The 13,987-nt window shown below is 47.5% G+C and overlaps 1 protein-coding gene and 1 non-coding gene across 2 annotated transcripts in view; one reads left to right on the plus strand and one right to left on the minus strand.

The window, feature by feature from the left end:
- Positions 1 to 13,475, minus strand: part of LOC141215220 (uncharacterized protein C11orf98-like) — a 36,111-nt gene extending 22,636 nt beyond the window's left edge. The window contains exons 1-2 of the mRNA XM_073665543.1: positions 13,339 to 13,475; positions 919 to 1,043 (exon numbers count right to left, since the gene is read on the minus strand). Of these exons, the coding sequence (XP_073521644.1) occupies positions 919 to 1,043; positions 13,339 to 13,374 (161 nt within the window). The 5' untranslated portion in view covers positions 13,375 to 13,475. The remainder of the gene's footprint in view (positions 1 to 918; positions 1,044 to 13,338) is intronic.
- Positions 13,476 to 13,584: 109 nt separating this feature from the next.
- Positions 13,585 to 13,718, plus strand: LOC141215232 (small nucleolar RNA SNORA57). Its single transcript, XR_012284328.1, has one exon. It is a non-coding gene; the product is annotated as a small nucleolar RNA SNORA57 (small nucleolar RNA).
- Positions 13,719 to 13,987: the final 269 nt, after the last annotated feature.

A 13,987-nucleotide genomic window follows, 5' to 3' on the forward strand; every position in this document is an offset into this window, starting at 1 on the left:
CGCTCGTCCTCCCATGCCGGCAGATTGCGGTGGACTGAAGGACCTGCGCCGACGTCATAGTCATGTGACGGGTCACGCGATGCTGACGTCGGCAGGTCCTTCAGTGTACCGCGATCTGCCGGCAGCCAGGACGGAGCGAATAAAGACTCCGGGGCCATCGGAAGGTAAGTATATATTTATTTTTTTATTTTTTACCATTCTTTCGGTCACAGTTTATAAATCCATGCCGTTTGCATGGATTTATATAGTGTGATCAAGTTGACAAGCATTTTCCAAGTGATGCTAAAATCGCTTAGAAAGAGCTTGTCAACCCGCATGCGGAAATGCAAGTGAAGAACGCTTCACATCCGCATGTCCCTGGCAGGAAAAACGCACGTACAATCCGCATGTACAATCCGCATGGGTTTTTTCTGCCAGGGGAGATGCAAAAACGCTTAGGAAAAATCCGGAGCATTTCTGCATCGTGGGCACATAGCCTCACACCAAGTTCACAGGAAAGTTTCTGAACTGCTCGTTTATACAGCAACCAGGGCTGTGGAGTCAGTAAGCCAAACTGACTCAGACTCCTCAATTTCCCTGACTTCCGACTCCCAACTCCACAGAACTGCTTCACTACTGAGCTTGTACATAAAGTGCAGCACAGATTCATCTCAACTAAAAGCCGAGGTCCTTAGATCAGGAACAGAACAGCCATTTATAGGACATTTCATAATTTTCCCAAATTCTTATGAAAACATTAAGAGCACATCCTGAACTGAACCCAATTTATTATATATTTTAGGAGTCGGAATCGGTCCATTTTATACCGACTCCACCAAAATGAACACAGACTCCGACTCCACAGCCCTGACAGCAATTACGTTATATTTTGTTTAAATTAGGACAACACATAGATTTCCAAAATTTTTTGCAACTCACCTTCTCTTCCTTAAGTGATGAACGGTTATTAGCTCTTTGTCCACCACAGCTCCAACTATTTTATGCTTCTTCCGTTTCTCCCGAGTAATTAAACGACGGCGTTTCAAGATACTTTTTTGCAAGTCCTGTTGTGGAAAAGCATAGTGAATATTACGCCTGGTAACAATTTTAAAGGGCTTGTCTACTAATGGACAACCCCCTGTTAATGTAATGGGCCAGGAGGAAGAGGAAAAAAATAAATAATACAAAGATACATACATATATATATATACATATATATATATATATATATATATATATATATATACACATACACACACATATATATATATATATATATATATATATATAATATATATATATATATAATGCTCTTCTGGAATAATCGCTGCATCCCCTGGCAGTCTGATGGCACTGACCTCTTACAGGAACGTCACATGTGCCACTGCCAGATGTTGATGACGGGAGATTGGGGAGGATGCAGTGCAAAGTATGGAGGAGCACCACCAGTCCAGGAGGTGAGCTTGTTTTTTTTAACTGTCATGGGTCCATTATTAGGAGTTGTTCAGTAGTAGACCACCCCTTATATAATAAAAAAAAAAAAAAAAAAAAAAAAAGAACCGGCCTCCCCACTCCTCTACTCGATGTGTACCTGTACCTCAAAAGTTTCCTTATACATGCTGTTCAGCTCTATGTGGACTTCAACTGAGCTCTCAATCTAGTCCTTTCATTCTATTGATCAGTATTGGCCCAATTGATGAGACAGTTATGTGATCACCAGTTCTAGAGAACACTTGAAATTCAGTGTCTCTCGGGCTCTGTGCCCACGAGGAGTTTTTGACGCTGCATATTTTCGCTGCATCAAAAACGCAGCGTCTCACAGTTCCAACAAAGTGGATGTGATTTATAGAAATCTCCTGCTCACTGTGCTTTTTTCTTTTTATTATTACTCAGCGTAAACTGACCTGCGGTGCGAGTTTCAAATCCGCAGCATGTCACTTTCTCTTGCCGATACGCTGAGTTTTATGTGCGGATTTTTCCCATAGACTTGTATTAGGTGCAGAAAATGCACAAGTAAAAACAACATGTAACCCACACATGACTGTATCGATAAGATACCAGAAAGAATAAAAAACAAAGCAGATTTTTTAAAACATGACATATCATATAGAGGCAAAAACCACAGCCTCAAAAATTGATAAAAAACGCAAGTCACCTAATTTACTTAAAGGGGTTGTCCAGTCTAAATTGATAAGTCTGCAGTCACTCTGTGTGACTGCAGACTCATGAATCCCCCCAGCGCACGCACTGTGCAATGCGAGGATTCGCTGGCTTCTGAGCCTGGACCGGAGGGTATGTATGAGTTATACATATTCCAGGCCAAAGCAAGTCTAGTGGGCGGGGCCTCACACCAAACACTAGTCGACCACGCCCACTTCAGGGCCCTGTCACTATAGGATGCGTGGCCTTGCTCAATACAAGTGCATGGAACGAAGCCACGCCCATTAGAAGGACTCCGGTCGTATGTAAAACTCATACATACCCTCCATTCCCGGGACTGAAACTGGTAAATCCCTGCAGCGCACAGTGCGTACGCTGAGGAAATTCATAAGTCTGCAGTCACACAGAATAACTGCAGACTTATCAGTTTGGACCAGACAACCCCTTTAATAGATGCAGAAAATCTGCAACATCAAAAACTCACCAAAAGCTCATCGTGGGAACGTAGCATAAATAGTTTATGAAAATGGATTTTCATTGGGATATTCCCGGTAATCATAACTTTTTTTTTCTCTTGATGGAGAAGTGTGAGGCTGGGGACACAACCAATTTTCTCTCATCCAACAAAATCGGTCCGATTATGCTAATCACACTCATCAACGTGTCATCAGAGTGTGAGCAGATTGTCTTGGATGCGGAGAAGGAAAAAACATTTCTCCATTCTGTCAGTCTGTGAAAATTAAGACGGCCCTCAGATGTCATCCCAGGGTGGTCCGATTTTCTTGACAGATGCATTGACTTGCATGGCCGAGGGAAATCTGATTTACAGATGCAAACTGTGCACGCTGCAACATTTTGTAAAAAATCTGACATGTGCACGCAGTGCTGTGGAGTCGGTAAGAAAAACCTCCTACTTCTCAATTTCCCTGACTTCCGACTCCACAGCCCGGCCTCACTACTGCGCATGTACATAAAGGGCAGCACAGATTCATCTCAACTAAAAGCCGAGATCCTTAAATCAGGAACAGAACAGACATTTATAGGACATGCCATACTTTTCCCAAATTCTTATGAAAACATTCACAGCACATCCTGCATTGCACTAGTGTACCCAATTTATCATATATATCTTAGGAGTCGGTCCATTTTATACCGACTCCAAAAAAGTGGACACCGACTCCGACTCCACAGCCCTGTAACGGCCCCATAGACTAAAATTGATCCAAGCGCGATCTTTTGTTTCGTCAGATCACACTCAGACCAAAAATAATAAGGCCGTCTCCTGGGCTGAAAGGAATCACGTTAGGATAGGTTCCTAGCATAAGAAGCTTGTCTTGTCGTTGGCTGCGGGGCATACATGAATTGGCCAAATTAAGTGCTAAGAATCTTCATTTTTTTCCTATTTTCTAGAGCCTTAATGCAATTCAAATTTCATATATTTCATGTTTACATGCTGTAGCGTTAAAAAAAAATACACTGTGCAACTTTGTTAGTTATATATGGAGATGGCTATGTGGCACCACAGGTCTTGTCGCCACAGTGGCAGCAATGTCATGTCTGAGAGCAGGTGGGAGGTTCCCTGGTTGGGGACAATTAGCATGCAGCACCTCCTGCCTCAGTCCAGGGAGGGGAGAAACCAGCCCTTTATAAACTGGATCTGGAGCGGGGTTAGAGAGACCATCCAGAGTCCAGTGAAGCCAGACACAAGTTCCAGTCTAGTTCCAGAGACAGGGACAGGTCAGCAGCAGGCTGAGGAGTCCTTGTAGGCAGAGGAGGAACACGAGGCCAGGAGGGGAACTAGCAGAGTTCGTCCTGACCAGAGACTTACTAAGCCGGACACTGGAGTCCGAGGCTGTGAGGGTTATAAGCCCAGCAGCAGAAAACCACCACGCAGGGGACTTCAAGTCCTCTGGCCCAAGGAAGCCGGGAGGCTCAGCCACACGAGAGGGACCACTACTGCCCTGGAGGGGTGAGAAGCACAGAAGGCCCGAGTCGCCAGTCATACGGGTGAGTACAACACGGTACACTCAGGGACGTGGGCTAGCCAAGAAAGAGTGGTCAGCACGGTAGGCCTACAAACTTCCCCTGACCAGCAGGATTTCCCAGCTGCTCTCAGACTGACCAGGCCTCCATTGTTAACCTGTATTCCGGACGGGTCCTTTAATAACACCAACAGTAAAGACCCTGACTTGCATGACAGACTCCGTGTGGTTACTGCTGCTCCCGCGCACCATCACGACCAAAATCCCTATACACTGCCCTGAGGCTACACTCCTCCCGTGGGGAGTTGTACTACACTCTGCTGCACCCACAACACCAGCCTCAGCGGTCTGCCCTGCAGCGGCGGTTCATCCTGACCGCAATCCACGGGTGGTGTAGTTGGACATTCAGCATACAGACTGCCATTTAGTTTGAGCACCCTGAGCCATGGACCGGTTCACCGCCACGCGGAGACTACAACCCCCAGCATCCCACAAAAGGCCCGGTTCCGGGTTCCCCACACGGCCCAGGGGGCGCATCAGCTACTCTTAGTATGCACCTGTTCAGACCATTGTTCTGCTTGGAGGTGACAGTCAGTCTTTTGTTATTTGGATTTTTTATTGGCACCTTTTTGGGGTACATAAAATGTTATTGTTTAACCTACATCATACAGGCAGCACGGTTTTGTTAAAAAAAAAACAAAACACAAAACACTTCTCTGGGAGCGCCATATTCTGAGTCATAACTTTTTTACTTTTTCAACGGCTGTCGGAAAACTATTTTTCTTTTTTTTTTGCACACGTTTTCATGGGCACCAACATTTTGAACGCTTCTCATTCCAGTTTTCAGGAAGCAGCAGGAACAATAAACAGAATTCTGCTATTTTTTTTTTTAGCTATGGAGTGAAGACTTCCTAAATCTACTGAGCAGATTATAGTATGTCATAATTAGAGAATTCTAATGATGTGATATATACATACAGTACAGACCAAAAGTTTGGACACACCTTCTCATTTAAAGATTTTTCTGTATTTTCATGACTATGAAAATTGTACATTCACACTGAAGGCATCAAAACTATGAATTAACACATGTGGAATTATATACTTAACAAAAAAGTGTGAAACAACTGAAAATATGTCTTATATTCTAGGTTCTTCAAAGTAGCCACCTTTTGCTTTGATCACTCTTGGCATTCTCTTGATGAGCTTCAAGAGGTAGTCACCGGAAATAGTCTTCCAACAATCTTGAAGGAGTTCCCAGAGATACTTAGCACTTGTTGGCACTTTTGCCTTCACTCATTAAAATCTTTAAATGAGAAGGTGTTAGGCATCAGGCTGTTGCTGGATTCTAAATGGGTCAAAGAGCCTTCTGTGGTCTCCCATTGTGGTCCAGCCAGGGCTGATGCTGCTCAGCATCGTCGTCAGCCCCAACACCTAGCTGGTCCACGATATGTACAGATGGTCTCTCGGGTATTTGTGCCTAGCAATGTTAAGCATAGGTTGCTGAGGGAGACAGGGCTGTTGGAGCCTAAGTCCAGGATGCTCCGTACTGAGCATGTCCGTGACCTGGCGGACCGTGATTGGTGGTTTGGCAACCACCTGATCCGGTGACCTGGCACCGCCTGATTGGTCGCGGGTGACGCCACCAATGGTGCGACGGTGGGCAGGGCTTAGTCTTTAAAAGGCCCGCCCACAAACATGGCGGCGCGCTCTGATCATTGAGCAAGTGATGCTGTTGTGTGGACGACTGTGTTCTACGTAGTTTCTATAGGCAGGCTAGTGGAAATAGGCAGGTAGCTCAGTCTTGCAGTCTGGCTCTGCGAAAGGGGTCGCCTAACACCCCGAGCAGCCTGCAGACGTCCTGTCCACTGCTATCGCCTGTCAGCCACGTGGAGTAATACCCTTCAGTCCGGTAGCACGCCAGCTGAAGGCACGTGTACCCGTGGGCGTAGTCACACACGCATCCTAGCGCCGCCCGTGTAGTCCCTGTGTAGATAACAGGGCTACAGCTACTTCCCCGGTCGCGCATCTCCCGTGCAGTTAACGGAGATAGAGCGGACCGCTATACCCGTTCCTGTGTGCAGTAACACGGAAGGGTTTATTATTTAAGTTGGTTGCTTTCCTTTTCACCCGGAAAGTGTTCGGCAGCAGTCCACCAGGCTGCATCGCGGACCCCGGGGTCGGTTGCGTTCCATTATAATAAAGTTGTCTGCAACCGCCCTCCTAACAGTATCAGAGCGCCAGGGTCTTGCCGAACATGGCCGACAACCAGCAACTGCTGCAATATATACAGCGAATTGAGGCCAGACTTAAGTCTCTTGAACAAGGTGTCCCGGTAGCTGATATCACTGCAGTAGCTACCCAGGCGGCTTCTCTAGCAGCCAATATTATTAACTCGGCTGCGGTGAATAATGCGACCACTGCAAGTGCTCCATTACACCATTTTGCTCTCCCGGAAAAATTTTCTGGGGACAGTAAATTTTGCAGGGGTGATGGAGGCACGGTTCCCCTCCGAAATATCTCTCGCAAACCGAATTGATTTGCGTCATGCAGAAAACAGGTTAGAGCTGGAGGTCGCCAAACCTCAGTATCGTTTGGCATCAACCTTCTCTAGACCAATTTCCGAACTCGCGACTCCCGACCCGGAGCCTGAGGCTATGGATATATCCCGGACTGATTCTAGTCTCTCTCGTTCCCGACCTGCACATCTCTTGGAGTACCCCGCAAATAAGGGTTCCAAGCAGTCGGGAAAACGAGTAGGTCTTACCACCGTTGGAGGAGGTGTATTAGATTCTGGGACTTCTTCCTCCAAATTGTTATATAATGTGACATTGTCCTTTGGTACATGTGCAGTTACTGCCAAGGCGTGGGTGGACTCTGGTGCTGATGGCAATTTTTTGTCATCTGCGTTTGCCCAGAGGCACGCCATCGCTATAGAGTTACTGTCAAGACCAATGAATATCAGTGTAGTCAATGGTTCACTCCTGGACACGCAAATCACCCACCAGTCGATTCCCCTCACCATGTCATTTCCTCAGGGCCACCGGAAGGTCATCTCCTTTCTTATTATTCGCGGTGGATTAGACAAGGTGTTATTGGGTCTCCCCTGGCTACGTTGTCATACTCCACACATTGACTGGAATAAGGGGAGAATTTCTTCCTGGAATGAGAATTGTGCGTCTCAGTGTATGGTCACAGTCACCCGGAGGGTAGTCTCTGATCCCTCTACCGTTGTGGCTTCCGGTACAGATTCTTAGTCTGTCCCCAGAACCCGGGCCTTGTCAGACTATGTCAAAAAGAACTCTCAGGTAGAGAGGGTCGCTGCAGTGTCCTCTAACCAGGTTCCGTCAGGGAGAACGTTTGTTTCCCCTAATATACAAAATATGGTGCTCTCCTGGGCTCATGCCTCTAAGATCGGAGCTTATCTGGGGGTCAAACGTACCACTAACTCCCTTCAACGGTCCTATTGGTGGCGCCAGGATGTCAAGGACTTTGTTCTCGCGTGTCCCGTCTGTGCGAGAGATAAATCTTTCCGTCATAGTCCGGCTGGTCTTCTCCATCTGTCACCCGTGACGAACTCCACACATAGAGAGTCGGTTGTCACTTCTCGTCGTCCTGCCTCCGTATGCTATCCGGGCGACAGAGTGTGGCTCACGGCTCGCAATACTAAAGTACGCGGTGAGTCTGCTAAGTTTGCCCCCCGCTTTAAAAAAGGATACCCTGTACACCAGAGGGGTCACAGTTCTGAGAATCTTCTCTGTGACCCGGTGGACCACATTCATGCTCCCCTGCTCGTTGAGGAAAATGAGCATCAAGTGGAGGGGGATGTTAGAAGGGGGGATAATGTTAGGCGTCGGGCTGTTGCTGGATTCAAAATGGGTCCAGAGTAGTGTTGAGCATTCCGATACTGAAATATCGGGTATCGACCGATATTCGCGGTATCGGAGTTCCGATACTGAGTTAAGATACTTTTAGAATATCGAATACCGGAATCGGAAGTTCCCATAATGCCTGCGCTCTGCAGTGTCTCTGAAGAATGACAAGCTGGATGGCAGCACTCAGCTTACTGTACTTGTCATTTAGTGTAAAGGATTTATTAAAAAAAATAATAATGTTTTCATGCACCGTCTCTTTAAAAAAGCCGGCCGGCAATTCAGCAGCAGTACCCGACAATTTAGAATAGAAAGAATAGAGCATCACACATAGATTAGATATAGAAACATGTCAGTCACATATATAAGAAGTACAGTGATAGTGTTGATTACTGTACTTGTCATTTAGTGTTAAAATAAAAGATTAAAAAAAAATTGGCGTGGGGTTCCCCGTAATTTTAGGCTCTAGCGGAGGTTAAGCAGACGGCTGGGGCAGATGTTTGAAGCCTGGGAAGGGGGTAATACCCACGGAGCTTCCCAGGCTACTAATATCAGCCCCCAGCTGAATACCTAGCCTTTACTAGCTATTAAAATGGGGGACCCCCCCCAAAAGAAATGACGTGGGGTCCCCCCTATTTTAATAGCTAGCAAAGGCTAGGCAGACAGCTGGGGGCTGATATTAATAGCCCAGGAAGGGTGCCATGAATATTGGCCCCCTCCCAGGCTAGAAACACCAGCCGTCAGCCGCCCCAGAAATGGCGCATTCATAGGATGCGCCAATTCTGGCACTTAGCCTCGCTCTTCCCACTTCCCTGTAGCGGTGGCAGTGGAGTAATAGGGCTGGGGTTGATGTCAGCTTATAATGCCAGCTGACATCAAGCCCAGGTTAGTAATGGAGAGGCGTCTATAAAACACCCCCATTACTAACCCCATAGTCAAAGTAAAAAAAAACAAAACACAAACACCCAGAATAAAGTCCTTTAATTGAAATAAACACACAATTTTTTAATGTTCTAAATTAAACCATACTGACCATCACGCCCATTCCAGCTGAAGCCAATGTCTTCTGCAATAAAAGTAAAATAATAAAGTAACATCATCCTTACCTTTCCATGCTTCCCACGACAGCTTCAGCTCTGCTACATTGACATGACAGACTGGATCGCAACAGAACGCTGCCATCCAGCTTGCCATGCCGCAGAGACTGAGAAGCGCAGGCATGCTTGCGCTCCTCAGTGTCTCGCTGTGACGGCATAAAGATGAGCCGAGTTCATGTCCAATGAACTCAGCTCACCTCATGCACGTCACAGACTGCGTGGGAAAATTCTCCAGCTCAAGCGCTGAGAGCAGGAGAATTTTCCCACGCTGTCAGTGACGTGCATGGTATGGTTTAATTTAGAACAATAAAGAATTGTGTCTTTATTTCAATTAAAGGACTTTATTCTGGGTGTTTGTGTTTTTTTTTTAACTTTGACTATGGGGTTAGTAATGGGGGTGTTTTATAGACGCCTCTCCATTACTAACCTGGGCTTGATGTCAGCTGGCATTATAAGCTGACATCAACCCCAACTCTATTACCCACTGCCACCGCTATAGGGCAGTGGGAAGAGCGAGGCTAAGTGCCAGAATTGGCACATCCTATGGATGCGCCATTTCTGGGGCGGCTGACGGCTGGTGTTTCTAGCCTGGGAGGGGGCCAATATTCATGGCACCCTTCCTGGGCTATTAATATCAGCCCCCAGCTGTCTGCCTAGCTTTTGCTAGCTATTAAAATAGGGGGTCCCCCATTTTAATAGCTAGTAAAGGCTAGATATTCAGCTGGGGGCTGATATTAGTAGCCTGGGAAGCTCCGTGGGTATTACCCCCTTCCCAGGCTTCAAACATCTGCCCCAGCCCAAGCTGTCTGCTTAACCTCCGCTAGAGCCTAAAATTACCGGGAACCCCAAGCCAATTTTTTTTTTAATAAATCCTTTATTTTAACACTAAATGACAAGTACAGTAATCAACACTATCACTGTACTTCTTATATATGTGACTGACATGTTTCTATCTATCTAATCTATGTGTGATGTTCTATTCTTTCTGTTCTAAATTGTCAGGTACCGGCGTATACCGCTGCTGAATTGCCGGCTTTTCATGTAATACATTCTACATTATTCTTAGTTGTTTTCCTTCATGTAGAGTTAACCTACAAGGAAAGAAAGGGTTTATTTTTATTCCAATATTTGTGTCCCATTGACTGGCCTTTGTTTCCGGTATCGGAATCGGCGATATCCGATACTTTTTAGGTATCGGTCCGATCCAATATTTCCCGATATCGGAAGGCATCGCTCAACACTAGTCCAGAGCCTTCTGTGGTCTCCCATTTTGGTCCAGCCAGGGCTGATGCTGCTCAGCATCGTCGTTAGCCCCAACGCCTAGCTGGTCCACGAGATGTACAGATTGTCTCTCGGGTATTTGTGCCTAGCAATGTTAAGCATAGGTTGCTGAGGGAGACAGGGCTGTTGGAGCCTAAGTCCAGGATTCTCCGTACTGAGCATGTCCGTGACCTGGCGGGACCGTGATTGGTGGTTTGGCAACCACCTGATCCGGTGACCTGGCACCGCCTGATTGGTCGCGGGTGACGCCACCAATGGTGTGACGGTGGGCAGGGCTTAGTCTTTAAAAGGCCCGCCCACAAACATGGCGGCGCGCTCTGATCATTGAGCAAGTGATGCTGTTGTGTGGACGACTGTGTTCCACGTAGTTTCTATAGGCAGGCTAGTGGAAATAGGCAGGTAGCTCCGTCTTGCAGTCTGGCTCTGCCAAAGGGGTCGCCTAACACCCTGAGCAGCCTGCAGACGTCCTGTCCACAACTATCGCCTGTCAGCCACGTGGAGTAATACCCTTCAGTCCGGTAGCACGTCGGCTGGAGGCACGTGTGCCCGTTGGCGTAGTCACACACGCATCCTAGTGCCGCCAGTGTAGTCCATGTGTAGTTAACAGGGCTACAGCTACTTCCCCGGTCGCGCATCTCCCGTGCAGTTAACGGAGATAGAGCGAACCGCTATACCCGTTCCTGTGTGCAGTAACACGGAAGGGTTTATCACTTAAGTTGGTTGCTTTCCTTTTCACCCGGAAAGTGTTCGGCAGCAGTCCACCAGGCTGCATCGCGGACCCCGGGGTCGGTTGCGTTCCATTATAATAAAGTTGTCTGCAACCGCCCTCCTAACAGAAGGTGTGTCCAAACTTTTGGTCTGTACTGTATATATCACATATATAAAATCTATTATATATTCATATACAGATATGATATATATATATATAATCGTTTATATATATACTAGATGGAGGCCCGATGCTATCGCATCGGGAGGGCGGTAATGTCACGATGGGGGCAGGCTTTGCAGCGTTGAGAATCTCTCCCCCCCCCCCTCCCATGTGCTCACCCACCTATCCACTCTCTCTTTCCCCCATGTGCTGACTTCTCCCGTCTGTGCCCTCTTCTGTGACCTGTCTACCCCATGTGCTCTCTCCCTCTTGTCTGCTGTCTCTCTCCTTCCTGTGCTGTGTTCTCCCCTCATGTGCCATCCCATTTGAGCTGTCTCCCCCCTGTGCACTGTCTCTCTCCCCCATGCTCTGTCTCTCTCCCACATATGCTGTCTTCTCTCATATGATCTCTTCTTTGACCTGTCTACCCCATGTGCTCTCCCCCTTGTCTGCTCTCTATCTCTCCACCCCTGTGCTGTCTTCTTCCCTCATGTGTTCTCTCGTTTGAGCTGTCCCCCCCCCGTGTCCTCTTTCTTTCCTATGTGTAGTTACCCCTCCCATTGTGTTAAAATGAAAGCAAAGTAGGTAAAGGGAACATTTTATTAACATGGAAAAATTTATGACAAAGGTGCTTTCATTTACATTGTATCCACATAAGGACAAAACGTACATACGGCGTATACAGTGTGTGTGTGGGGGGTGCGTCCAGAGTATACAGTGTGTGTGTGTGTGGGGGGGTGCGTCCGGTGTATACAGTGTGTGTGTGGGGGGGTGCGCACGGCGTATACAGTGTGTGTGTGTGTGTGTGTGTGTGTGGGGGGGGTGCGCACGGCGAATACAGTGTGTGTGTGTGGGGTGCGCACGGCGTATACAGTGTGTGTGTGTGTGGGGGGGTGCGTCCGGCGTATACAGTGTGTGTGTGGGGGGGTGCGCACGGCGTATACAGTGTATGTGTGTGTGGGGGGGGGGTGCGCACGGCGTATACAGTGTGTGTGTGTGGGGGGGTGCGCACGGCGAATACAGTGTGTGTGGGGTGCGCACGGCGTATACAGTGTGTGTGTGTGTGTATACGGCGTATACAGTGTGCGCGTGTGTATACGGCGTATACAGTGTGCGTATACGGCATATACAGTGTGTGCGTGTGTATACGGATGTGTGCGCGTGTGTATACGGCGTATACAGTGTGCGTGTGTGTATACGGCGTATACAGTGTGCGCGTGTGTGTGTGTACGGCGTATACAGTGTGCGCGTGTGTGTACGGCATATACAGTGTGTGTGTTGCGTACGGCGTATACAGTGTGCGCGTGTGTACAGCGTATACAGTGTGTGCGTGTGTGTACGGCGTATACAGTGTGTGCGTGTGTGTACGGCGTATACAGTGTGTACGGCGTATACAGTGTGTGCGTGTGTGTACGGCGTATACAGTGTGTGCGTGTGTGTACGGCGTATACAGTGTGTGCGTGTGTGTACGGCGTATACAGTGTGTGCGTGTGTGTACGGCGTATACAGTGTGTGCGTGTGTGTACGGCGTATACAGTGTGTGCGTGTGTGTACGGCGTATACAGTGTGTGCGTGTGTGTGTGTTGCGTACGGCGTATACAGTGTGTGTGTTGCGTACGGCGTATACAGTGTGTGTGTATGGTGCTGCGAAGGTGTTCCGGTTTCCATATTGAGACACCCATCACTTGGGTGTCCCAATATGGCGGTCGGTGAACTTCCGCCGCTTGGAATTCTGGGATCCGGACACATTTGATGTGAAGACATTACAAGGTAAGTATATTAAAATATATATATTATATATACACACACATATATAATATCTAATATACTTACATAATAAAACCCTTTTAAGGTGAAAAAAAGCTTTCTGTGAATAGATCTACGAAAGAAAGTGCATTAAAGCAAAAGCCGCCAACCAGATTGTGGCTTTTTAATTTTCCAAACGCTAATGCAAAATGACAACTAGTTCCTGATTGGCTGCTATAAGGATAACTCCTCCATTTCCCCTTGCTCTTGTTTGGGCAACTCTCCCGCCCAAAGCTTTACTGCTGTCGCAGATATCAATGTGTACTAAGAAAATATCGAGATGTTCATACCGTTTTCGGCCGGTTGATCTTTCCCCCAGGAGCCATGCTGCCGTCACGTGTGCGTTGCTTGCGGGACAACTTCCGTTTTTTTCTGCGTTCCGAGACTCAGTTTCGATAGCCAATCACGGGTCAGTAAGTGGGCGGGTCGAGCGTGATGCGACAGGTATATAAGTGCTGTCCGAACGTGCGTCCTTCTCTTCGTGGTGGGCCAGGTAAGGGGGATAGATGGCGGAAGGGATGTGGGATGGGCTGTTGCCTCCATTTCTTGGCATGCAGGGTGTTGTCTGTACCCCTGTGTGTTATGTGCGGAGGTAGATGATTTCCGGTGCTATGTCTTCGGTGCCAGCTCTTCTCCTGGGCTGGTTCTATCCTCAATCACTGGGACACTTGGTGTTTGGGCCCGGCATGGCGTCTCCTATGTTCTTGATGCAGGTGTTGTAGTAGGTGGCTGCATTCTGGGTTATGTAGGTAGATCATTACTTTATGAGCAATGGTGCAGTAATATCCCATGATCAATATATTTTTATGTAACTACATAATATTAAGCCTTATGTAACAACACCTAATGTGCTGGTGTAGACATTTACTCCATGGGCCTGACCTCTGCAGGGACTGGTGGAATTTTCTGCTGGGGACAACCCTCAAAGGCTTTTATCCT

This window comes from Phyllobates terribilis, unplaced genomic scaffold, assembly GCF_046119375.1.
Source record: "Phyllobates terribilis strain yellow unplaced genomic scaffold, ASM4611937v1 Scaffold_231__1_contigs__length_3143052, whole genome shotgun sequence".
Taxonomy (NCBI): Eukaryota; Metazoa; Chordata; class Amphibia; order Anura; family Dendrobatidae; genus Phyllobates; species Phyllobates terribilis.